Raw genomic sequence first — 26,111 nt, 5'->3', positions numbered from 1 at the left:
CAACTTTCTTTTGAGGTTGTCCGCTAGAAACAGCATGTTGCCTTCCCTAGACTGTTCTTTTTTATTGCTGCTGACTTTACTTCCATTTTATATTGACTTTCACACGGGCTGAAATGTTCACTTTAAATGTTTATGAAGTCACTGCTGCTTTCCAATAAAACACTATACCTGTTTGCGCATAAGAGATTAGTTTTATACAATGAATTCTGTCAAAAGTGAGGCATGTATTTAATCACTTTGTTAGGCATTCGAAGAGAGCAAGGAAGAGTGTTTGAATTGTTTACACACTTTTGGCTGTTACTTCCACTGGGAAGAATGCCTGAATTGTTTACACACTTATGGCTATTTTTCTTCACTAGCACACTGTAAACACTTCTGCATATTAGTATATCATATCATTTGTTGTTTTCCGTATCACTTTTGTAGCTTGTAAACTGCTTTGAATACTATTTGAAACCAATGTTTGTAACTCACAGCTTTTATTTCTATGATTAGCATTTTCTCACCTGAGAATATCAACAACTTGCTGAAGGCTTTTTAAATATTCATTTAATTCCTTAATTGCACACAGTTTTCTGTAAAGTAAATATAACCTTTAGCCATATCAATATTACTTAACACCATCTATAAAGAATTTAACAACAAATTTGTGTAACTTATGCCTTTTACTGGTAAATGAAATGCATTTTTTTCTTTTCTGTAACGGATATAATGTTGTTATTACTACATGACCGCCACTGTACATAGGTAACACTCAAAACTGATAACTTTCAATGTGGATACATTAGAGGTGGCTACATGGTCAAGCAACTAAATGCTGATAATAAAGAAAAAATCTCATCCACCAACGATGTGCCACTGCTGTACCTATGTCCAATCATTTCCATAAACACACAAAATATACAATAACTTATTTAATGCAGCTTTCATTGGCATTATCAGCTTATGAACACATCGTGTATCCATTATTTTGATAGCTATCTTTGTCTAATGAAATCTCTCAGGTTTATTAGGCCTGATTAATTAATGGTGTGCTTAGGGTATTCCGCTAAGCTATTGGATCCTTCTCCATTAGAATGGAAATAATAGCTCAGCAGAACATTTGAAAGCACACAGTTTATCCCGTGTCTATTTTTTTCAGTTTGTCTGTAAATCTCATCTCATTTATTCATAAACTGCAGCTAACCTGTAATACATGCAGAGGAGTTTCTTATAGTGCCTTTTGCACACACATAAATACGGATGCAATCATTTTGATAATATTTCAGACAACAAGAGCACACTCCACCATCGTAACTATTAAAGACTGCAGCACGTCAAAGACAAAATTCTTGGAATGAACAAATTGCACAGCACTCGTTGCTCATTAACTGAGGTAACGACTGGAATTAATTTTGATGTAAATCTGCACCCAATTAAAATTCAATGCAGAATATTTCACAATAAAACCTTCTATTCTTCTGCACATTTTATTGTTGTATAAAATCAAACCTTTCCAGTTTTTTTAAAAAAATCACACACACACACACACACACACACACACACACACACACACACACCTTCACACAAACAGGCACATCTCACTCATGCATGACCACCATCTCCGGCAGATCAGACTGGAATGCCAGTCTGAGCTGCCAGAGATCGCGGTCAGGTGTGCATGAGGTGTGCTCGCTTGTATGAAGGAATGTGTGTATTTATTTACTTTTCTGTAGAAGGCATTGTCCAAAAGCTAATGTGTAAGTGTCTTTTTGTTGTGCCTGTCTGCAACTGAATTTGTCATCTTTACAGTGAGTAGCAACCTATCTTTTCCTTATATTGTTGATATTCAAACCCGAAGTTTGATTTAGTTGAACAATACACATTGATAAAAATCTCAAATTTATATCTAGATGGCCTTTATTAAAAGTAAAGATTTTTCAAAAGAAATTGAAGAAAGGAAGGACGTAATTTGTTACCCATGTACTGCTCCCAAGTCATGATGTATGTCCCTTTTGGTGAGAAGGTGATATTGGAAACTTTTGGTCTTGGAATTTCTGCCAACACTTTCCACGTGTTTGTGCTGGCAATCTTCACACTAAAACATAAAATAAATGAAAGAATATAAATATATAGTTTTAACTTGTGTATCATCATTTGTATGCAGTTTTGGAGTTCCTATTTATTTCCTCTACCGAAGTCTGCCTTTAAACTAATCCTACAAGCAAGCAAGCAAAAAATATAAATGGTACACAATAACTTATTAATGGTGTACAAACTATTTTAAAACACAATAAAAGTAAAGAAATCCAAATATGTTATAGGATCAAAATGAAATATAGTGAAGACATCCAAAACAACTTCAGAAAATCTACAAACTGTTATGTTATACAAGTGAATCATAAACAGCTGATGATTCATACTGCTTCACAGATTACAAAACCCTCAGCTCATATTATTAGTTTTTCGCTGGGAGACTGCCCCCCCCCCCCCCCCCCCACCCCTCCCACTGCAAATATCGAAAGTGATACCTTTGTCGAAAAGTGGTACTAAGCACAAAGTTGAAAATTATTAATCCTTTTTACTCCTCTCAATATTCTCTAAAGTAACTGACAAATTAATGAGACAATGAATCACCACATACTTAAGTGGCCGCAGTCTACTGAATAATAATCAGCGTGGCTTTCGAACAGATAGAAGTACAGAAACACCAGTACTGGATTACACCTTCAAAATAGTTAGGAACTACCAATAAAATGATAGAGGTCTCGTAATCGTTGGCAATTCAAACATATAACAAATAATGGTACCCCTTAGTGTAAGGCAGAAGAAGGAACACCAGGTGCACGCAGTGTGTATACCTGGGGGCCTCTTGCAACAAGTTGAAGAGGCTATCCTAGCAGCCACTGAGGGAATAGGGTGCAGCCAACTGCAGATTGTGGTGCACTTTGGAACGAATGATGTCAGTCTTCTGGACTCTGGACTTGAATAATACCTGCATCTGGCAGAAGAGGTTGAGAAACTCACAATTTACAGCATTGCCCCCATAAATACGTCTACATGATTACTCTGCTATTCACAATAAAGTGCCTGGCAGAGGCCCCTGGTTCGGAGTCGAGTGGAAGGATTGAGGGTTCTGTGCCTTCCTGGACTTACACCATAGTGTTGAGAACTGTAGAGTCAGCCGTGCACTACATGTTAGAGGCTGCTACACAGGTAGTGGACAGTATGCGGGGTGCACAGAAAGGTTTTTTGGATTGGGCAGCCATCTATCCAGTCCAGATAACAATAGCAGTAGGAAACCCAGAAACATCAGTGTAAGATCGCAAGAAATGAAATCCACAAGTGAGGGTATTAAAATAGTAAACTGCCGAAGCATTTGCAATGAGATGCCAGAATTTGAAGTGCTCATGAGAAGCAGTGAAGCTCCCGTAATACTAGGTACAGAAAGCTAGTTAAAACATGAAGCCGACAGTAGTGAGATTTGTGGGGGAAATTTAAATATATATCAAAAGGACAGGCAAATGGGGACATGGAGGTGGCATATTTGTCACAGTAGACGAGACTCAAATCCATCGAGATAAAAATTGGAGCTGCATGCGAGATTTTTTGGTTAAGATTCAGTATCAGTGGGTATATAATTATAATTGGTTTCTTCTACAGACCACCTCTTGATGTAACTGAAATGTTTAGAGGTAACTGAAAAGTTTAGAGAAAACTTCAGTTCACTTGTACATAGGCTCCCTGTTCAAACTGTAATCACTGGTGGCAACTTTAATTATTAATCAACTGGAAGAATTGGTTTTGTTAATGGTGGCTGTAACAAGACATCCTGAGAAATATTACTAAATTCCTTCCCTGGAAACTACTTAGAACACACAGTTCAGGCTCCAATCATGATGGAAAAATATTAGGTATAATGGCAACAAATAGACCAGATCTCTATGAGGATGTCCACATTGAAACTGGTACCATTGACCATGAGGTGATTGTGGCACCAATGACTACCAAAGTACAAAGGGCAAGTAAAACAAGTTGGAAGATATATATGTTCAACACACTCAATAAAAAGCAGCAGTAGTGTCATAGCTCAATGAAGAACTTGAAACTTTTACAACAGGACAGTAGCATGTAGAGAAACTATGGACCCAGTTTTAAAATAAGAAAAGCTGACCATGCACTGGATAGGTAAGTGCACAGTAGAACAGTTCATAAAAGGGAGGGGGGGACCCTCCATGGTATACAATCACTGTAAAGAATCTTCTACAGAAACAGAGATTGTGTAATAGGTGTAAAACAAAGCATAGGACTTTATGTAGAGAAATGCTAAATGAAATGTGTTTGGCTGTCAAGTCGGCGATGCATGATGCCTTCATGACTACTATTTTCAAATGATCTTTCACAAAGCCCAAAGAGAGTCTGGTCATATGTAAAGGCTGTTAGTGGCACCCAAGTTAGTGTCCAGTCCCTGGCGAATGAGACAGGAACAGAAATTGACAGTAGCAAAGTAAAAGTTGAAATATTTTAACTCCATTTTCAAATGTTCCTTTACAAACAAAAACCCAGGAGTATTGCCCCACCTTAATCCTCGTACCACTGAAAAGATGAGTGAAGTAAGTGTTATTGTCAGTGGTGTTGAGAAATTAATGAAATCATTAAAACTGAACAAAGCTTCAGGGACCAATGGAATCCCTGTACATTCTGTACCGAACTAGCTTAGTGCCCACTGCTTTGCTCATATATGCTGTATGACCTGCAGAGTATTTTTGTTTTTATTTAATCGAATTTTTATGTTGTTCACAAATTGGAGCAACTTCTTAGCTTTTTACACTAATTAAGGCCATATAAGTATGGTCTTTTCTGAACATACTTCTGACCAAAAAGCAGTTCTGGCAGCTGGAGTCCAAAGTTTTTGTTAATCATGCCTTTTGCATTCTTGTGGAGAGATTTCCGTAGCAACTTTCATACCCTAACTAATATTTCTTTGTATCTAACCAAGAACTGAACTACAAATTTTCATAAATTTAGCTTTAAAATTTTTTAATGTAACAAAATATTTTCTTGAAAATTTTCGTCCCCTATTGCACTACCTTACGGGTTGAATTTCCAAAAACAGTGACATACATAATTTTTTTTATTTGTAACAGGGAGCCAAATACAAATTTGCACAGATTTAGCTTCAAATATGCTTGCAGAATGAAATATTTCCATAAAAGCTTTCATCCCTATGTCACCCCCACAGCAGTTGGATTTCTAAAAAGACTGAAACACGTATTTATTTCTTACCAAGAAACCAAATACCAATTTCTGTAGGTCTAGCTTCAAAATTGCCTTGATAGTGACAGTTTTCAAAAAAATTGTTCATCCCCTATATTTCACCCCCTTAAGATGGAATTTCGGAAACTTCTTTCTTAAATGACACCTATCAGTATACGACCCATACCTCCAAATTTCAAGTTTCTATCCTTAGCAATTTGCGCTGGCCAATGATAAGTAAGTCATCCAGGACATTGCCTTTTATATACTGAGATTTGCGGCTGAGTTACCCCCTATGCTAACTATAATCTATTGAAGATCCCTCGAACAAAAAACTGTGTCACTTAGTTGGAAGAAAGTGCAGGTCACACCAGTTTCCAAGAAACGTAGGCAAAGTGAGCCACAAAATTACTGTCCAACATTCTCAACACTGATTTATTTTAGAATGTTAGATCATGTTCTGAGCTCCAACATAATGAGAAATCTCGAACAGAATGACCTCCTTCATGCTAATCAAAATGTACTCTGAAAACATTCATCAGGTGAAACCCAACTCGCACATTTGACAGGACATACTGAAATATTTGGACCAAGGCAGTAAAGTAGATGTTATACTTCTTGATTTTTGAAAAGTATTTGACTCCGTACCATATCTATACTTATTATCAAACTTTGTGACTGGAGAGAGGACTTTTTGGTAGGACGACACAGCAAGTCATCTCGGACGGAAAGTTGTCAACAGATTATATAAGTCTTCTTTATACTTTTGTCAAAATTAGCTGCAAAATGTCCCCCTCCCCCCCCCCTCCCCCAAAAGGGTCAGAGACAACTGAGATCATAAGCCCCCTTACAATACTAATATGAAAAAGAAGTTAAAAGCAACTAAATGTTAAGCCTAATTGATGGGACCAAAGACAGCTAAGAACAAGGGGTTCCTCTTGGAGAAAGGTCCACAAAATATGCTGTACACACAGCAGAGGTCCCTAACTAAAGATTACATGTCTTTCTCCATTTTGCTGCGACAGACAAAAAGTAAAACGCGGTCGATAGCCCACATCTACATCTATATGTAAGTGATTACTCTGCTTTTCACAATAAAGTGCCTCGCAGAGGGTTCACTGAACCACCTTCAAGCTGTCTCTCTACCATTCCACTCTGAAATGGCACGCGGGAAAAATGAGCACTTAAATTTTTCTGTGTGAGCCCTGATTCCTCTTACTTTATCACAATGATCATTTCCCCCTATGTTGGTGGGTGGCAACAATGTTTTCGCAATCGGAGGAGAAAACTGGTGACTGAAATTTCATAAGAAGATCTCGTCGCAATGAAAAACAACTTTGTTTTAATGATCGGCACTCCAATTCATGTATCATGCCTGTGGCACTATCTCCCCTATTTTGGGATAGTACAAAACGAGCTACCCTTCTTTGAACTTTTTCGATATCATCTGTCAGTCATGGTTCATGGTGTGGGTTCCTGGTATCATGTCCTAGTTCATGAACCACGGGCAACGTATGAGAGGCCAAGTAAGTGGTCCTGACAGTCGGGATACCAGTTACTTTCGAATAAGGCTGGGCATCTCGGACATATTCCGAGTCGTGGCCACCTTTGTGCTCAGACGGCAAAGACTACCAAATCCACCGGTTAGTCCCTCAACCGTTAGGGTTAAACTCAATGGGACCCAGGGCAAGTAAGGCTAGCAACCTGCTTCCCTGGTACTATAAATATGATGCTGGCAACAATCAGAGCAAAACGCCTCGGACCTTTTGAGGTGACGGAGTCCCACCTCTAATTGACAAACCAGGGACTCCTAAGATACGACTCGGCAAACGAATGGTAACGAGATGGGGAGCTATTAATATCAATGGGGGCTACTCTGGGAAGAAGGCAGAGTTGGCAGAGGCTGCAAGTAAGATGGGGTTGGACGTTTTAGCTGTTAGTGACATTCGGGTAAGGGGGTGAGAAAGAAGAGGAAGTGGGAGAATACAAGGTCTACCTGTCAGGAGTCAAAGCAGGAATAGCACAATGGGGTGCACGGCTTTTCATCAGGAAAGAAATGGAACCCAGTGTAGTTGCAATAAGGTATGTAAACGAACAACTGCTGTGGATAGATTTGACAGTGTCTAGCAAGAAAATTAGGATTGTGTCAGTATACTCACATTGTGAAGGGACAGATCAAGATAAGATGGATAGTTTTTATGACACACTCAGTGATGTAGTTGTTAGAGTAAAGGACAAGGACAGTGTTCTGCTCATGGGTGATTTTAATGCCAGGATTGCAAATCGAACAGAAGAGTATGAAAAGGTTATGGGTAAATTTGGAGAGGATATGGAGGCCAACAGGAACGGGAAACAACTCTTGGATTTCTGTGCCAGTATGGACTTAGTAATCACAAACTCCCTTTTTTAAACATAAGAACATTCACCAGTATAATTGGGACGGCAGGAATACCAGATCTGTCATTGACTATATAACAACAGATCAGGAATTCAGGAAGGCTGTGAGGGACACACGTGTATTCAGGGGATTCTTTGATGACACTGATCACTATTTAATCTGCAGTGAAATTGGTATTGTGAGGCCGAAAGTGCAGGAGGTCAGGTCCATGTGTAGGAGGATAAGATTGGAGAAACTTCAGGATAAGGAAATCAGACACAAGTACATAACAGTGATCTCAGAAAGGTACCAGTTAGTTGAATGTAGTCAATTGCAGCCACTGGAAAAGGAATGGACAAGGTACAGGGACACAGTTCTAGAAGTGGCCAAAGAATGTCTTGGAACAGTAGTGTATAAAGGTAGGATGAAGCAAACAGCTTGGTGGAATGACACAGTCAAGGCAGCCTGTAAAAGGAAAAAGAAGGCACATCAAAAATGGGTACATACTAGAACTCAGGTAGACAGAGAAAGTTATGTTGACGAAAGAAACAAAGCCAAACAGATAATTACAGCATCCAAGAAGAAATCTTGGGAAGACTTTGGAAACAGGTTGGAGACCTTGGGTCAAGCTGCTGGAAAACCATTCTGGAGTGTAATTAGCAGTCTTCGAAAGGGAGGTAAGAAGGAAATGACAAGTATTTTGGACAATCGGAACTCATCAAATACAGTGGAATGTCAGGTCTTAAATGGCTACACAGGATAATTGAAATGGCGTGGGAGTCGGGACAGGTTCCATCAGATTGGAAGAAAGTAGTAATCACACCAATCTTTAAACATGGAAACAGAAAAGATTGTAACAACTACAGAGGTATCTCTTTGATTAGCGTTGTGGGTAAAATCTTCTCAGGTATTGTTGAAAGGAAAGTGCGAGTATTAGTCGAGGACAAATTGGATGAAAATCAGTGTGGGTTTAGGCCTCTTAGAGGTTGTCAGGACCAGAGCTTTAGCTTACGGCAAATAATGGAGAAGTGTTACGAGTGGAACAGGGAATTGTATCTATGTTTTATAAATCTAGAAAAGGCATATGACCGGGTTCCTAGGAGGAAGTTATTGTCTGTTCTACGTGATTATGGAATAGGAGGCAAACTTCTGTAAGCAATTAAAGCTCTTTACATAGATAGTCAGGCAGCAGTTAGAGTTGACGGTAAATTGAGTCCATGGTTCAGAGTAGTTTCAGGGGTAAGACAAGGCTGCAACCTGTCTCCACTGTAGTTCATATTATTTATGGATCATATGTTGAAAACAATAGACTGGCTGGGTGAGATTAAGATAGGTGAACACAAAATAAGCAGTCTCGCATATGTGAATGACTTAGTTGTGATGGCAGATTCTACTGAAAGTTTGCAAAGTAATATTTCAGACCTATATCAGAAATGTAAGGACTATGGTATGAAGATTAGCATCTCCAAAACAAAAGTAATGTCAGTGGGAAAGAGAGATAAATGGATTGAGTGCCAAATAGGAGGAACAAAGTTAGAACAGGTGGACGGTTTCAAGTACTTAGGATGCATATTCTCACAGGATGGCAACATAGTGAAAGAACTGGAAGCGAGGTGTAGCTAAGCTAATGCAGCGAGCGCTCAGCTACGATCTACTCTCTTCTGCAAGAAGGAAGTCAGTACCAAGACTAAGTTATCTGTGCACCGTTCAATCTTTCGACCAACTTTGTTGTATGGGAGCGAAAGCTGGTTGGATTCAGGTTACCTTATCAATAAGGTTGAGGTTACGAATATGAAAGTAGCTAGGATGATTGCAGGTACTAGTAGATGGGAACAATGGCAGGAAGGTGTGCACAATGAGGAAATCAAAGAAAAACTGGGAATGAACTCCATAGATGTAGCAGTCAGGGAGAACAGGCTTCGATGGTGGGGTCATGTTACACGCATGGGAGAAGCAAGGTTACCCAAGAGACTCATGGGTTCAGCGGTAGAGGGTAGAGGGTAGGAGGAGTTGGGGCAGACCAAGGAGAAGGTACCTGGATTCGGTTAAGAATGATTTTGAAGTAATAGGTTTAACATCAGAAGAGGCACCAATGCTAGCACTGAATAGGGGATCATGGAGGAATTTTATAAGGGGGACTATGCTCCAGACTGAACGCTGAAAGGCATAATCAGTCTTAATTGATGATGATGATCTGTCAGTCCCACCTGATGCGGATCCCACACCACACAGCAATACTCCAGAATAGGGCAGCCAAGTGTGGTGTAAGCAGCCTCTTTAAAAGACCTGCTGCACCTTCTGTGTGTTTTGCCAATGAATCACAGTCTTTGGTTTGCTCTACCTGCAACATTATCTATGTGGTAGTTCCAATTTAGGTTACTTGTAATTGTAATCCATTAAGTTGAATTTACAGCCTTAAGATTTGTGTGACTTATCACATAATCAAAAATTAGCGGATTTCTTTTAGTACTCACGCGAATAACTTCAAACTTTTCTTTATTCAAGATCAACTGCCACTTTTTGCACCATACAGTTTACCTAAATCATTTTGCAATTCGTTTTGGTAATCTGATGACTTTAAAAGACGGTAAATGACAGCATCATCTGCATACAATCTAATAGGGCTACTCAGATGGTCTCCTATCTCATTGATATAGATCAGGAACAATAGAGGGCCTATAACACTTTCTTGGGGAACACCGGTTACTACTTCTGTTTTACTCGATGACTTTCCATCTATTACTACGAACTGTGACCTTTCTGACAGGGAATCATGAATCCAGTTGCACCACTGAGGCAATGTTCCATAGACACCCAGTTTGGTTAGAAGACACTTGTGAGGAACGGTGTCAAAAGCCTTCTGGAAATCTAAAAATATGCAATCAATTTGACATACTCATTACTTCATGAGTATAAAGAGCTACGTGCATTTCACGAGAATGATGTTTTCTGAATCTGTGCTGACTATGTGTCCATAAATCGTTTTCTTCAAGGTAATTCATAATGTTTGAACACAGTATATGTTCCAAAACCCTACTGCAAATTAGCGTTAGTGATACGGGCCTGTAATTCAGTGTATTATTCCTATTTTTCTTTTTGGGTATTGGTGTGACTTGAGCGCAATTTTCCAGTCTTTAGGCATGGAACTGCTAAATATGGAGCTATTGTATCAGTATCCTCTGAAAGGACACTGACTGGTAAACAATCTGGACCGGAGGCCTTGCCTTTATTAAGTGATTCAAGCTGCTTTGCTACACCGAGGATATCTACTTCAATGTTTCCCATCTTCGCAGTTGTTCTTGATTGGAATTCAGGAATATTTACTTCATCTTCTTTGGCAAAGGAGTTTCGGAAAACCATGTTTAATAACTCTGCTTTAGTGGCACTGTCATCAGTGACTTCACCGTTGTTACCGCACAGTGAAGGCATTGATTGCATCTTGCCACTGGTGTGCTTTATGTATGACCAGAATCTCTTTGGGTTTTCTGCCAGATTCCGAGACAGTTTCATTGCGGAAATGATTAAAAGCTCGTACTGAAGTATGCACTATATTTCAAACTTCTGCAAAACTTTGCCAATCTTGGGGATTTTGCATTCTTTTAATTTTGGCATGCTTTTCTCGTTGCTTCTGCAACAGTGATCTGACCCATTTTGTGTACCATGGGGGATCAGTACCATCACTTATCAATTTATGTGGTATATATATATCTCAAGTGGCATTGATACTATCTCTTTGAAATCATTCCACATCTTTTCTATGCTTACATGATCAGATCAGAAGGAGTGGAGACTGTGTCTTAAAAAAGGCATTATTATTATTTCTTTACTTTCTCAGACGTTAAGTCTGGTTAAAAATGGGACGTGACGCGGACCTTGATCAAGCGTCACTTCCTTTTAACTGTACGGTATATGTTATATTGCATTTAGGAACTTTCGGGTAATTGAACATGTATCAATAATTACGGATTTCTGTAATTGTATATATAAGTTTGGATGTAGCTGTATTGTATTGATGTAATGGTGGATATTGTGTGGTATGACTCCTGTAGTTGATAGTATGATTGGTATGATGTCAACTTTATTCTGATGCCACATGTCCTTGACTTCCTCAGCCAGTTGGATGTATTTTTCAATTTTTTCTCCTGTTTTCTTTTGTATATTTGTTGTATTGGGTATGGATATTTCGATTAGTTGTGTTAATTTCTTCTATTTATTGGTGAGTATGATGTCAGGTTTGTTATGTGGTGTTGTTTTATCTGTTATAATGGTTCTGTTCCAGTATAATTTGTATTCATCATTCTCCAGTACATTTTGTGGTGCATACTTGTATGTGGGAACATGTTGTTTTATTAGTTCATGTTGTATGGCAAGTTGTTGATGTATTATTTTTGCTACATTGTCATGTCTTCTGGGGTATTCTGTATTTGCTAGTATTGTACATCCGCTTGTTATGTGATCTACTGTTTCTATTTGTTGTTTGCAAAGTCTGCATTTATCTGTTGTGGTATTGGGATCTTTAATAATATGCTTGCTGTAATATCTGGTGTTTATTGTTTGATCCTGTATTGCAATCATGAATCCTTCCGTCTCACTGTATATATTGCCTTTTCTTAGCCAAGTGTTGGATGCGTCTTGATCGATGTGTGGCTGTGTTAGATGATACGGGTGCTTGCCATGTAGTGTTTTCTTTTTCCAATTTACTTTCTTCGTATCTGCTGATGTTACATGATCTAAAGGGATGTAAAGGTGGTTATGAAATTGCAGTGGTGTAGCCGATGTATTTATATGAGTGATTGCTTTGTGTATTTTGCTAGTTTCTGCTCGTTCTAGAAAGAATTTTCTTAAATTGTCTACCTGTCCATAATGTAGGTTTTTTATGTCGATGAATCCCCGTCCTCCTTCCTTTCTGCTTAATGTGAATCTTTCTGTTGCTGAATGTATGTGATGTATTCTATATTTGTGGCATTGTGAACGTGTAAGTGTATTGAGTGCTTCTAGGTCTGTGTTACTCCATTTCACTACTCCAAATGAGTAGGTCAATATTGGTATAGCATAAGTATTTATAGCTTTTGTCTTGTTTCTTGCTGTCAATTCTGTTATCAGTATTTTTGTTAGTCTTTGTCTATATTTTTCTTTTAGTTCTTCTTTAATATTTGTATTATCTATTCCTATTTTTTGTCTGTATCCTAGATATTTATAGGCATCTGTTTTTTCCATCGCTTCTATGGAGTCACTGTGGTTATTCAATATGTAATCTTCTTGTTTAGTGTGTTTTCCCTTGACTATGCTATTTTTCTTACATTTGTCTGTTCCAAAAGCCATATTTATATCATTGCTGAATACTTCTGTTATCTTTAGTAATTGGTTGAGTTGTTGATTGGTTGCTGCCAGTAGTTTTAGATCATCCATATATAGCAAATGTGTGATTTTGTGTGGGTATGTTCCAGTAATATTATATCCATAATTTGTATTATTTAGCATGTTGGATAGTGGGTTCAGAGCAAGACAGAACCAGAAAGGACTTAATGAGTCTCCTTGGTATATTCCACGCTTAATCTGTATTGGCTGTGATGTGATGTTATCTGAATTTGTTTGAATATTAAGTGTGGTTTTCCAGTTTTTCATTACTATGTTTAGAAACTGTATCAATTTAGGATCTACTTTGTATATTTCCAATATATGTAGTAACCATGAGTGGGGTACACTATCAAAGGCTTTTTGGTAATCAATGTATGCGTAGTGTAGCGACCTTTGTTTAGTTTTAGCTTGATATGTCACCTCTGTATCTATTATCAGTTGCTCTTTACATCCTCGTGCTCCTTTGCAGCAGCCTTTTTGTTCTTCATTTATAATTTTGTTCTGTGTTGTATGTGTCATTAATTTCTGTGTAATGACTGAAGTTAATATTTTGTAGATTGTTGGTAGGCATGTTATGGGGCGATATTTAGCTGGGTTTGCTGTGTCTGCTTGATCTTTAGGTTTCAGATAGGTTATTCCATGTGCAAGTGTATCAGGGAATGTGTATGGGTCTGCAATGTAACTGTTAAATAATTTAGTTAGATGTGAATGTGTTGAGGTGAACTTCTTTAGCCAGTAATTTGCTATTTTATCATTTCCAGGGGATTTCCAATTGCGTGTAGAATTAATTGCTCGGGTGACTTCATGTTGCAAAATTATCACTTCAGGCATTTGTGGTATCATCTTGTATGTGTCTGTTTCTGCTTGTATCCACCGTGCATGCCTGTTATGTTGTACCGGATTTGACCATATGTTGCTCCAGAAGTGTTCCATGTCTGTTATGTTTGGTGGATTGTCTGTTTTAATGTGTGTGTTATCTATTGTTTGGTAAAATCTCTTTTGGTTTGTGTTGAATGTTTGGTTTTGTTTCCTTCTATTTTCACTTTTTTTGTATCTTCTAAGTCGTTTGGCCAATGCTTGTAATTTCTGCTTCTTTTCATCTAATTGCTCTATTGCTTCTTGTTGTGAGATTTTACCTAACCTTTTTCGTTTTTTGTCTGATATTTCATTTCTTATAAATTGTGTTAGCTGTCCGATGTCTTTTCTCAGTTTTTCTATTCTGATCTGTAGCCTGTGTTGCCATGCTGGTTTGGGGGTTTCTTCTGTGTATTGGTTTGTTCTGATCTCTGCCTAGTGTGTATATTTAGTGTAGTGAGTGCTCCTATATAAACCAGTAGTTGTAACTCTTCCATAGTTGTATTTTCATTTATTTTGTTGTGTATGATTGTGTTGATAGTTTTTATTGTTGTTTCGACTTGTGGGTTATTTGGTGGTCTATGCAAGAATGGTCTGATGTCTGTATTTGTGTCTTTGTATTCTATATATGTCAGCTGAAATTTCTCTTCTATATCTAACACGTGTGTCTCTTCGTGTTCTATTTGTGCTTGTTCTGGTGGCTGTCTTAAGATTTCGTTTTCCTCTGATTGTTTAATTGATGCGTGTTGGTCTTTGTTTGTTTGCTCTGGGATGTTTGAGTCCATTACTGTATTTTCTTCTTCTTCTGATTGCACATTATTTTGTTCCAGTATTTGTTGTACTTGTTGTTTGATGTTTTCTAATTCTGACTGGGGTATCCTGTTATTTTTTATTATTACACGGATCTGATCAGCTAGTCGTTGTTCTGTTAAAAATTTTAATTCCGGGTATCTGGTAATAAATGTTGTGTATACTTGTGATCTGTATCCAGTTGTGTTGGTTCCTAGGTTTGTTGCTTGGTAATAACAGAACATGAGGTGTCGATTAACTTCATCTGACCATCTCATCCTCTGTCTTTGTTTTCCTTCTAGGATGGTTGCAGGAAGCATATCCTGCAAAACACCTCTATTTGGATTTAAATCATTTTCCAGTTGGCTAGCAGTGTTGTTACCATTGTGGGCGGGCATAGGGTTCAAGCGTCGTCCCCGACCATGACGGCGCTTGTCCGAGGCTTCTTTAGTTCTGTCCTGAACCAAGTAATCACACTAAAAGGGGGGTTAGCCCTATTAGTGGTTTGTTCTTTTCGTCGCCTTTTACGACTGGCAGAACATACCGGAGGTCTATTCTTTTCCCGGGCCTCCACGGGGTTTATTATTATTATTATTATTATTATTATTATTATTATTATTATTTATTTTATGGTCTTCATTGGACCACTGTAGTCAAAAATACAAAGTTCTAAACAAGTTGTTACACATGGATACAATTTGGTTCAACAATAACTTAATATATTTATGTAATATAATTATTAGAGGCTATTCTTATATGAAAGGTGTTTTGCTCTTCTGTCTGCCCAATATTTCTTCATTCTTTCAGATATTTTCTTTCTTTCTTCATCTGAGACAACTCTTCCTGTACTCCTTTTATTGATTTTCATTTGTAGTCTGGTTTGCGGGTCTTGCAGTATTCTGGTTTTCTCTGTCTTGTTTTTTAGGTCATCTACTGTAATTTGAAGTTCTTTTATATCTTCCTTAATTTCTGTGATCCATTTAATGTCGCTCTTGCTATTCCACAATTTTTGTATTATTTTTTTAATAATTCTGTTTTCTGGAGTTCTAATCAGATGTCCAAAGAATGAGATGCGTTTCTTCTTGATTGTGCTCATGACTGGTTCTATTTTCTTATATACTGTTTCATTTGATGCTATTCTCCAATGTCCATTTATTTTATACTGTTTATTTATACATGTCCTAATTATTCTTCTTTCTATTTTTAGTATTCTCTCAATTTCTGCTGTATTAGCTGTTTTGAAGATAGTTTCAGCTGCATACGTTATTTCTGGTTGTGTAACTGTTTTATAGTGTTTTAATTTTGCATCTATAGATAGGCTTTTTTTGTTGTATGTAGTTTTGGTAATGTAATTTGCATAGTTCAGTTTTTTTATTCTATTTTGCCATGATGGCTTCTCATTTAGATTGTATGTTATTATTTCGCCTAAATATTTAAATTTATCAACAATTTTGATTTCCTGTTCTCCTATTGTGATTTTGTTTGCAAGTGGTGGATAGGTTAGCATAATCTCCGTTTTTTCAAATGATATTCTAAGGCCTACTTTCTCTGCTATTTCTTGTAGTGATTTCACTTGTTGCCTGGCTTCTTGAACGGTGTTGGCTAGGAGGGCAAGATCATCAGCGAATCCCAAGCATTTTAAGCTAATATCATCTTTTGCACTTCCAATTCTTATCCTCTTTGGATTGTCCTTGTACCATTCTCTCATTATGTATTCCAGTGCACAGTTGAAAAGTAATGGTGATAGGCAGTCACCTTGTCTTAAGCCTGTTTTTATGAGGAATGGTTCTGAAATTTCTCCTCTAAACTTCACTTTTGATTTGGTGTTGGTTAGAGTGAGTTGTACTATTTTAATTAGTTTTGGATGGAGTCCTAGATTTCTTAAAATTTTTAATACTGAAGGTCTGTGGTGACAGTCATATGCCTTCTTAAAATCTACAAATGTTATTGCCAGAGGTTTGTTCTGTTTCTTGTAGTATGCCATAATCAATTTTAAACTAATTATCTGCTCTGCACAGCTTCTCCATGGTCTGAAACCTCCCTGATATTCCCCTAACTCCTGTTCTAATTGCTCCTTGATTCTTTCATATAGGATCTTGGATAGAATTTTATATGTGCAATCTAGAAGAGAGATTCCTCTGTAGTTGTCTTCATTGCTCTTATCTCCCTTTTTGTGTAGTGGGTGGATGATAGCTGTGGTCCAATGTTCGGGAAATTGTTCTGTTACCCAAATTTTTGTTAGAGCCATGTGTAAGGAGGTCTTGACTGTGTCACTTGCATATTTCCACATTTCAACAAAAACCTGATCTTCTCCACATGCCTTATAATTTTTTTGTTCTTTAAGAATTTCTTCTACTTCTTGGAAAGTTGGAGGGTCTAGTTTGTTAGGTTTGGTTTTTATTGGGGTATTTATGTTGATTTGTAAGGGTTCTTTGGGTTCCTCGCAATTCAGAAGTTTGTAAAATGCTTTTGCCATGATTTCTGCATTTTCCTTGTTACTGTGTGTCATTCTTCCATCTTCATCTTTCAGTATTAGTGTAGGGGCCTCATATTGTTGTAGTTGTTTCCCAAAGATTTTGTAGTAGTTCCTGGAGTTGGTTTTATGATAATTACCTTCTACAGACTAAAAAAGGCATTAAGAGCATTTTTACATTTTTATCAGCTTTTTTGAACAGCTGTACTTTGCATTTCTTTTTTATGGTTGTAGGTGTTACGGTATTCAGCCTAGCACCAACTACTTTACAGCTGCTAATCCCTGCATTTGTCACGATACTCCCTATTTGTCCAGGATTATCTGTTGCTAAGAGGTCAAGTATGCTTTTGCAACCATTTACACTTCAAGTGGGCTCATGAACTAACTGTTCGAAATAATTTTCTGAGAAAGCATTCAGTACAATCTCGGGTGACGTTTTATGTCTGCCGCAGGTTTTAAACGTATAATTTTTCCAGCATATCGAGGGTAGATTGAAGTCACCACCGACTATAATTATATGAGTGGGGTGCCTATCTGAAACGAGGCTCAAGGTTTCTTTGAGCTGTTCAGCAACTATATCTTCCAAGTTGGGGGGTCGGTAAAACAATCCAATTAATAGTTTAGTCCAATTGTCAAGTATAACCTCTACCCTTACTATTTCGCAGGAACTATCTAGTTCAATTTCACAACGAGGTAAACTACTTCTGACAGGTTCTCAATGCCCAATTATCAATCTCAAGCTGCAAGGTGGTATGTTCCATATAATAATGGAACTTCTGCAGGGCAAAAAGAACTGCCAGTGCCTCAAGCTCCTAAACTGAGTATTTCCTCTCCGCATCAAATAATTCCCTCAATGCATATGCAATCCAAAATCGGGCAACACTAATATTGGAGCTGAGGAAAATGCTTCTTTCAGTGCCTGAAAGGCAGCTTGTTGTGATGGATCCCACTCAAACTTCTGCTGTTTCATCTGACATGGTTCAACAGGGATGCCTTTTAAGCAAATTGAAGGACAAAATTCCTAAAAACATTTGCCATGCCAATAAAACTGGCTATGATAGATCTTGGACAACACAGAAAAGCTTGTACTCTCTTGGGGATCAACAACTACTTCCTCTGCAAACACTATATGACCCAGAAATGCTCTCTGTGCAAACTTCACCTTATCTGGGTTAACAGTCAACCCAGCATTACACAATCTACCCAAGACTTCGTTCAAATTACCCCAATGTTCATCCATAGCCGTATTACACACAAGCATATCACACAGTCACTGGAACACAAACTCTAACTCAATATGTGAGAAGACGGGAGTTCAAGAACTGTAATAATACTGCCGCCCCAGTGGCCACACCAAATGGAGCCTTGCAAATTCAAATAAATTCCAGTCTGTAATAAATGCAGTGATTTTCCTAGAGTCCTTATGTAAGGGGATCTGATTGTAGGCCTGGTTCAAATCAAGTACTGTAAACAGTGCTGTGCCCTCGAACCAGGCGAAACATGAAAATCAGGTATTGAAACTGACCTAAGAACCACCTTTTTATATAGGCTCATTATAATCTACAACCAGTCTTGAACCTCCATCTGGTTTGGGGATTAAAAATATCGATGCCATATAAGAAAATCTCGACAGTGTAATGACCCATCGCTGTAGTACCTTCTCAATGCACCCTTTAAGCTCCTTTAGTCTGGGTGCAGATAATCGGTATGGCACCTTCCTCGCGGGCACTTGATTAATGAGCAATCTCATATTCCACTTGCAAAGTGATTCCCAACTCAATACAACACAGTTCAGGTACTTGGGAGCCTCTGCTCATTACTGAAATGCTCCAAATCATTCAAGTGCCACCTTCCTTCACTGGTGTTGCCTCCCCTTCTGCCTCAGGAACATTTCCTTGTATCATTTGGCCTATCATGATCACACAACCGATACCTCAGAATTTGAGCACACTTATAAGAGTAACTACTGCCTGCCCAGTCAAAAACTACCCTGACCTTCCTTATCACATGTGAGCCAATGATTAACGGAGTTGACAAACACAATCATCATAACCTTAACCTTCCGTCTTGCATTCTCAATCCGATAACCAGCACTCCTTGGACATCCAGCTGGGTGTTGCTAGCTGCCACTGACGGCACTGATTCCTTTTCAGTTTTTCCCCATTTGCTAAAAATTACTATTTCTACTGGCCCACTGCAGGTCAATGTCACCACAACACTGCCTGAATCCAGCAAGCCACCGACTGGCTCATTATGAACATAACAAAATATTTACGGCATCCGTTTAGACAGTCTCAATTCTACACTTTTAACTGCCCCAACCCGCACTTCTCCCATAGTCACCACACAGGATGAGTGGTCCGACTGGCACTGTTCTGTTCCCCTGCCTCAACCTACAGGACAATGCCAGGCTAAGTGACTGTGTCATCCACAAGCAAAAAACCTTAAGTTCCATTCGGCCGCAGACGTGGTACTGTCACATAGTTTGGTTTCCACAGTTCCTTTCTCTTTCTTTCGCTCACTGACATAAGCAATCCCTTGCATGGCAACCATATCACTCAAGGTAATATAATCAAGGGTTTTTTTACACAACACCAATCTCTTGTCAGTTCTCCGGCTCCATACCCTCTAGGATATGCTGTAAACTTGCGACTTAACTCTACCTACACAGTAGGTGAACTGTTGCTGAAAATCTTGCTCGCACCCATAATTCAAACAAATGAGCTCCTGCATCACTCTATGGGGTAAGGATCCCCTGCATATTGTGTAATGAAATTCACCCTGAAAAATGACAATTTTGCACCTTCTCCAACAAGACCCCATCAACCTTAGTGGCTACTACTCTTAACAATTCCTCCTGTCTAATGTTTAAGGCTCCACCCTTCTCTTCCAATTAATCAAAAATATACAAAATCTTAACTGCTTGCAGTGCCCCCCCCCCCCTTTTCTACAAAGCAGATTGAACATCTTACCAAAGTGACTAAACCCAATATTCCCTATAGTTTTATCTACCAAACCCCCCTCTTCTCTCGACCTCAATCTAAAACTAGCCCACCACAGTTAGAAGGTAAAACAGCTGTCTTGCAGTTCCACCAACTGTGATCTATTAGTAGTAGTTTTAGTCACTTAGAAGTTATTTTAGTCACCAACATCAAATCCTTAATTCTGTTCCTGTAATGTTCCAGCCCTGCGCCCAGCTTCTGAATCTGACCTGTGGATGGCACAGAATTAACTAAGAGGTCATGACAAATATCAAGCTCTTTCAACACTGTCTCAACGACTGGAAGTGCAGCTTCTATATCATGCTCCTCCTTGGACAACACTACTGGTTGCTCCAAGTCAACCTCCTCCGTCTGCTTCAACATCTCCCTCTCATTGTAATTTCATAGATCAATTCCTCCTTACAGAGATCACTATGACCTTGAATTAATCTTGGTCCTATCTTCCGCCATTGCAGTATTTATACGGGGACATAAGAGATTGACCATAACTCATCCTTAAAATGCCATTCTCAGTATCTTTTTAAAGGCAATAGTGTATTTCCTCTACAGAAATGGAAAGGGCATTCAATTTTGAGCATAAAAATTGTAATACATTTATACAACAGGTGTGACAGGTAATGTGATATTGGACAAATATGACAGCAAATGGTTTTCACACATTTTGAGTTCTCTCTATCTCTATTTTTCTTTTGTTATTGTTATTCAATGAAGGAAATTCATTTGTTTAAGTCAGCTTGTTTGTTGATCTTTTATTTGTACTCCCGTAGTGATACTCTTACAGGTTTGTTGACATCGGCACATTGTTTATCCAGTACCAATTTAAATGTCATAAGAACATTACCTACTATTCTTAGTGAACTCCACTTCAGTTTGTAATCATGGATGCTTGATACAACAGGCTCTACTACAAATTGAAAATGGTACACTTTCAAATACTTTATTTTTTGATGAGGCAACATTCACAAATCATGCTCAAGTGAACCGACATAATACGTCAGCGGAAAATCCAAGATGGTTACAGGAAGCTCAGCATCAAAAGCAGTGGAGTCTTGAGTGTTTGGTGTGGAGTTCTGGGATTACGTACCACTGGACCATACTTCATTGATGGTAAACTAAATGGTCAGAAATACGGAAAGCTTTTGGACCAAGAACTTCCATTGTTGCAAGAAGATGTGCCCCTTGTGGAACAGGGTGCCATGTGGTATCAACACAACGGTTGCTCATTACTCAGCTACAGCTTGCGATATACTAAACAGAGATTATCAAGATCAATGAATAGGATATAGAGGGCCTGTTCTTTGGCCTGTTTGCTTCCTGGATCTCACTCCTCCAGACTTTTTTATTGGGGATACATTAAAGACAAAGTTTACCAAGAAATGTCAACTACACCCAAAAATCTATGTCAACAAATTACGAATGTGTCTACCGGTATCAGCAAAGAAATGTTGAGGCATGTTCAACACTCTTTTGAAGCACATTTTCGGAAATGCATCAAAGTTAATGGTTGTAACTTTAAACATTTAGTAAATTGAAATTGATTGTAATGTGAACACAAATTATGGTTATGCAGTGTACAAGTGTACTGTACATATTGTATGTAAATGGATTCCAGTAAAGTCAAAGTATGTGAAAACTGTTTGCTGTCTTATTTGTCCAATATCACATCACCTATCACTCCTACTGGATAAATGCACCACAACTTGGGGGTAAAGCATCTATATAATCAGTCAATTTTTCTATGTGACAAATGATGAGCCTCCATCATAAAAAAGAATTTTATAACACCACAGCTGTTACAGGGACTCAAAGTATTTTCCATTTGTTTTTATAAACAAAGCCAAACATAAAGCTACAACTGTTTCTGATTTTAAGCGTTTTGATGTTCATAAAATTCAAATGTGTCCAGGTGTTGCAGCTTTTGAATAGATTACAGGTCTTCTGACTTGTGCCCATGACAGCACATGGTGGACAGCCTATGTGCTATCAAGAGATAGGAAAGTAGACGTAAACCTTCTATTTACACATCACTGTGGAACACAACTTTCTTGTTTGATAATCAACAATACCAGATGAATCGATTGCAATTAAAAAACTTCAGACTTTTTAAGTTAAATCACACAATTACCATGGGAAGAACATAAAGACTATCAGATGAAGAGCTACAAAAAGCCTCAGATTATATTATGAAAGGACATGTTGTTACATCAATAATCAGCCATTATTGCTTGGGAGTACTAGGTCATGGCACTTGAAAGAAAACTGCAATACATAATAGTAGACTCTAATAAAATAATTAGTGTGTCATCATAACATCTATCTTGTTGAAGACGAATAAAAAAATTCTCTTTTCAAGGCACTCAATTAATAAACTGTTAAATAACAACAGCTATATCACTGTTTAATTAATAATATTGATTAATATTAATGTTTCCCCAACTGCGACATAGTCGCGTATACAAACAGTGATCCAATACTGTCAAATGATTTTTATTCCAGTCTTTGATCACAATATCAATTCTTTAGACGATGTCCGGTTTCAGTCCGTAATGACCATTCTCAGATCTTTTTTTACACCATGTCCTAAAGTTATAAGGCCATAATGGCATCATCGAAACACATAAATATAATCAGCACAACATTGTCACATAGATCTAAAATAAGGTGTAGAATAGGCCACATCGTTCACACAGTCATTATTGCAACTGGCTACTCAAAATTGATATTGTGATCAAAGACTGGAATAAAAAACATTTAATATTAATGTATTTGAAAAATGAATGTATAATTAAGTAAATTATTCACAGTCTTTTTTAATCATGTGTTGTTAAGTTGTATGTTAAAATATTATAAGGAAAGACTGGAATATAGCTTTCAGTCACAATCCCATTGGTTTGCCATTATTCACGCGTATCCAGATTTTAGCTATAAACACCCATCTTTAGAGCATTTATATGAGTTATAACCCAACAAACTCCCTGCAATACATGTCACCAAACTCCTGCCTGTACACCAATAAAGTCCTATCGTGACGTACACTGCTAGGACTTTGTTGGATTATAACTACTCAAATGCACTAAAGATGGCTATGTATAGTTGAAATCTGGATACGGATAAATAATAAAAACCCTACGGGATTGCGACTGAATGCTATATTCCTACGCTTTCTTATAATATTGTACTGTCATTGTGCATAGAAGTTTCATATAGAGACAATGTTGGTGTTAAAATATGTTCACGGTTAACACGGGATAGTCAAATGTGAATTTAAATTTAAATGTAGTTTTAATAATGGAATGAACTGATTGTCACTAAATAAAAAAATAATAATTTGACACCCTTACTTGGTTTTTGCCATCTTACACCTCAATAACAAGTCCAAAGTCCTACAGGCTACATATCAGGTGCTGCACTTACCAGTAAAAGGAAATTTATTTTAATATGTTCTCATTGGAACACCATCAGGAAATCTGGCATATGCATTAACGAATAAAACACACTTTTTTTCCAAAACAAAAAAAACAGATTTTGAATTTTCAAAAATTAAAAATAATTTAATCTGGGAAAATTCAGGATTCTTATGAATATCGCCAATTAGCACACATTTTTAAAGCTTACAAGAAACAGAATAAAATGATATGAATTTTAGAAATAATTCCAGAATGAGAGGTCCAAAAAACTTCAATATGAGATTTTTCATGTAAACAATTACCACTACAAATACACATAAAAATTATCAAAATCTGATATGTAAAGAACCAGACCATTGGTTGATTTCATATGGACTGATCCTCTTACAAGGACTGATACAGCCGACAAATCATCCAAAAAGATAATGAAGAACTTATGAGAAAAAACTCCTTAACCATTTGTATTTTTCTTGAAGAATTTCACTGAAATTTTATCTAAAATAAAATGTGAATTGCTCCAAAATGTGCTGTAACAATAATTTATAGTGCTCACTCACAAGCATCCTTTAAATGTCTTTTTAAGGAGGTGGGAATTTTGGCTACTGCTTGACAGTACATTTATTCCCTCATGAAGTTCGTTGCACATAATTTACAACATCACGGCAGCTATCTTTTGTCTCAAAAATGGTAATTAATTTAAAAATTCTGACCTGTGTGGAAGATTAGTTCATATGTAAATGTTACCATGAGCGAATCGTCAGATCTCAAGCGTCACTGCTGTGGCAATGTCTTCACATATTTGATTCTTTCAGTTTTGGTATGAGGTCATAATGCAATGTGTAGGTGTTCAGGACATTTCTCCTGAACAGCGCTTTGTAGGCGTCATTGCAGGAATGTGCAACAGTGGTACAGTACATTAACAGTTTGTCCATGTGGGATGAAATGGCACAAAAACACTCCTCTAACATCAAAGGCTATGATGAACATTAATTTGACAGGAGAAAAATTGCGACAAAATTTATGCGTGCGTGGTGAGCGTGGACTGGCATTTCAGTTATGGCTAATAGGCACTGGCAAAAAAGTCATCTATGGTGATAATTCTCGTAAGCATATTGTCTCCTTTGTCTCATAATGTGCTAGATGAACACTACAAGTTCCATAATGTGCCCACTTTCCCATATCACTTAGTGCACGAGGCACCCAATTAGGAGCAAACTAATGCATGTGTGGCTCGTTGCATAAAATCCTGTAGACTTGTCTTCTTAATACCAGTATGGCAGAGTAATTCCTCCAGCGCCCACCTTCTGTCATTCTCCAAGCACTGGACGACCTGGGTATGAGCACAGTCTGTACGCACACCGACAGGCCACCCGGACCGGTGCAGATACGCCCTTGCAGCTCTGCCATGCTTGAATGGACCTACCCATCGAGCAACCATTTAGTACATAGAATGGCATTTCCTACCACTTCCATAAGCTCCTTGCGTCATTGTCACGCATTCCTTCCATGGTGAGCTGCAGTCTTTATGTAAGAGCACTATTCAAGTTGGGGAACATCTATCCTGAATGGCTGCTGAAATCACACTGTGGTATCTCTTCACACTTCATTCTCCTGGAAAGGGCTGCCAACTAGCATCACATCATGTTATGTTACTTTGGACTCTTGGGGAGACTCCTGATGCCATGGAATGTGCATACTTTGTAATGTACTGAGGTGTGCTGTTGCAATTGACAGTAAAACATGTTTGCAATGACAAACTTTTTTTCGACTTTTTCTTATCTTTATGGTGGTGTGCGTGTTCGTCCATTTCCCTACACATAATATTTAAATATCAACTGACATTCTGTTTGTATATTTCATAATTTTTTAATTTGTTACCATTTTTTGGGATAAAAGATAGCTATCATGACTTTTGCAATACATAAACACTCATAAATGCTCACCATGTATCTGCATATACAAATTAACTGCGATGTGATGTAAAATGACTCATTCCACATCATCACAATTTATTGTGCAAATGATCCATAGGTCATGAAACTAACTAGGTGGCAGCCTATTCGGTAGTCAAACACTTTCTTTATCTTATAGAGGGCAGAGAATTCACACTATTCACAAACTCTGTTTCCAAAGGTTCTTTTACAAAGGAAAACTTAGGAGTATTACACCAATTTAAGTTTCATTCCACTGCAAAGATGAGTGAAACAGATGTAAGTGTCAGTGCTGTTGAAAAACAGATGAAATAACTGACACTGAACAAAGTCCCAGGGCGTGCTGGAATCCCTGTCAGATTCTGTACCCAGTTTGAATCTGGGCTAGCCCCTTTGTCAACTATAATTTATCGTAGATTCCTCTAACAAAAACCCTACCAAGCAGCTGGAAAAAGAGCGCAGATCACACTTATCTACAAGAAGGGTAGTAGAAGTGACCCACAAAACTACTGTCCAACAAGGTGGCTACCCAAACTAAGAAGAAAAAAAATTTCCTGAGAATTCCAGCTATGGAGAAATTATAGGTGGATGGGTGAGTGGGGAGTAGGCATATCACAATAGTGACTTTTCTTTCCTCTTGGCAGTAACCTGTAGTTTAACTGGAGTTTTTACACATTGATAATT

General features: G+C 37.9%; 1 protein-coding gene across 1 annotated transcript in view; it reads right to left on the bottom strand.

Moving 5' to 3' along the window:
* Positions 1 to 26,111, bottom strand: part of LOC126416712 (eukaryotic translation initiation factor 2A) — a 167,589-nt gene that overhangs the window by 126,390 nt on the left and 15,088 nt on the right. The window contains exon 3 of the mRNA XM_050084523.1: positions 1,959 to 2,077. Within this exon, the coding sequence (XP_049940480.1) occupies positions 1,959 to 2,077 (119 nt within the window). The remainder of the gene's footprint in view (positions 1 to 1,958; positions 2,078 to 26,111) is intronic.

Source organism: Schistocerca serialis, chromosome 8 (genome assembly GCF_023864345.2).
Source record: "Schistocerca serialis cubense isolate TAMUIC-IGC-003099 chromosome 8, iqSchSeri2.2, whole genome shotgun sequence".
In the NCBI taxonomy this organism is placed as follows: domain Eukaryota; kingdom Metazoa; phylum Arthropoda; class Insecta; order Orthoptera; family Acrididae; genus Schistocerca; species Schistocerca serialis.
The sequence above is the reverse complement of the archived record's forward strand: the minus strand, read 5'-3'. Positions and strand labels throughout refer to the sequence as shown.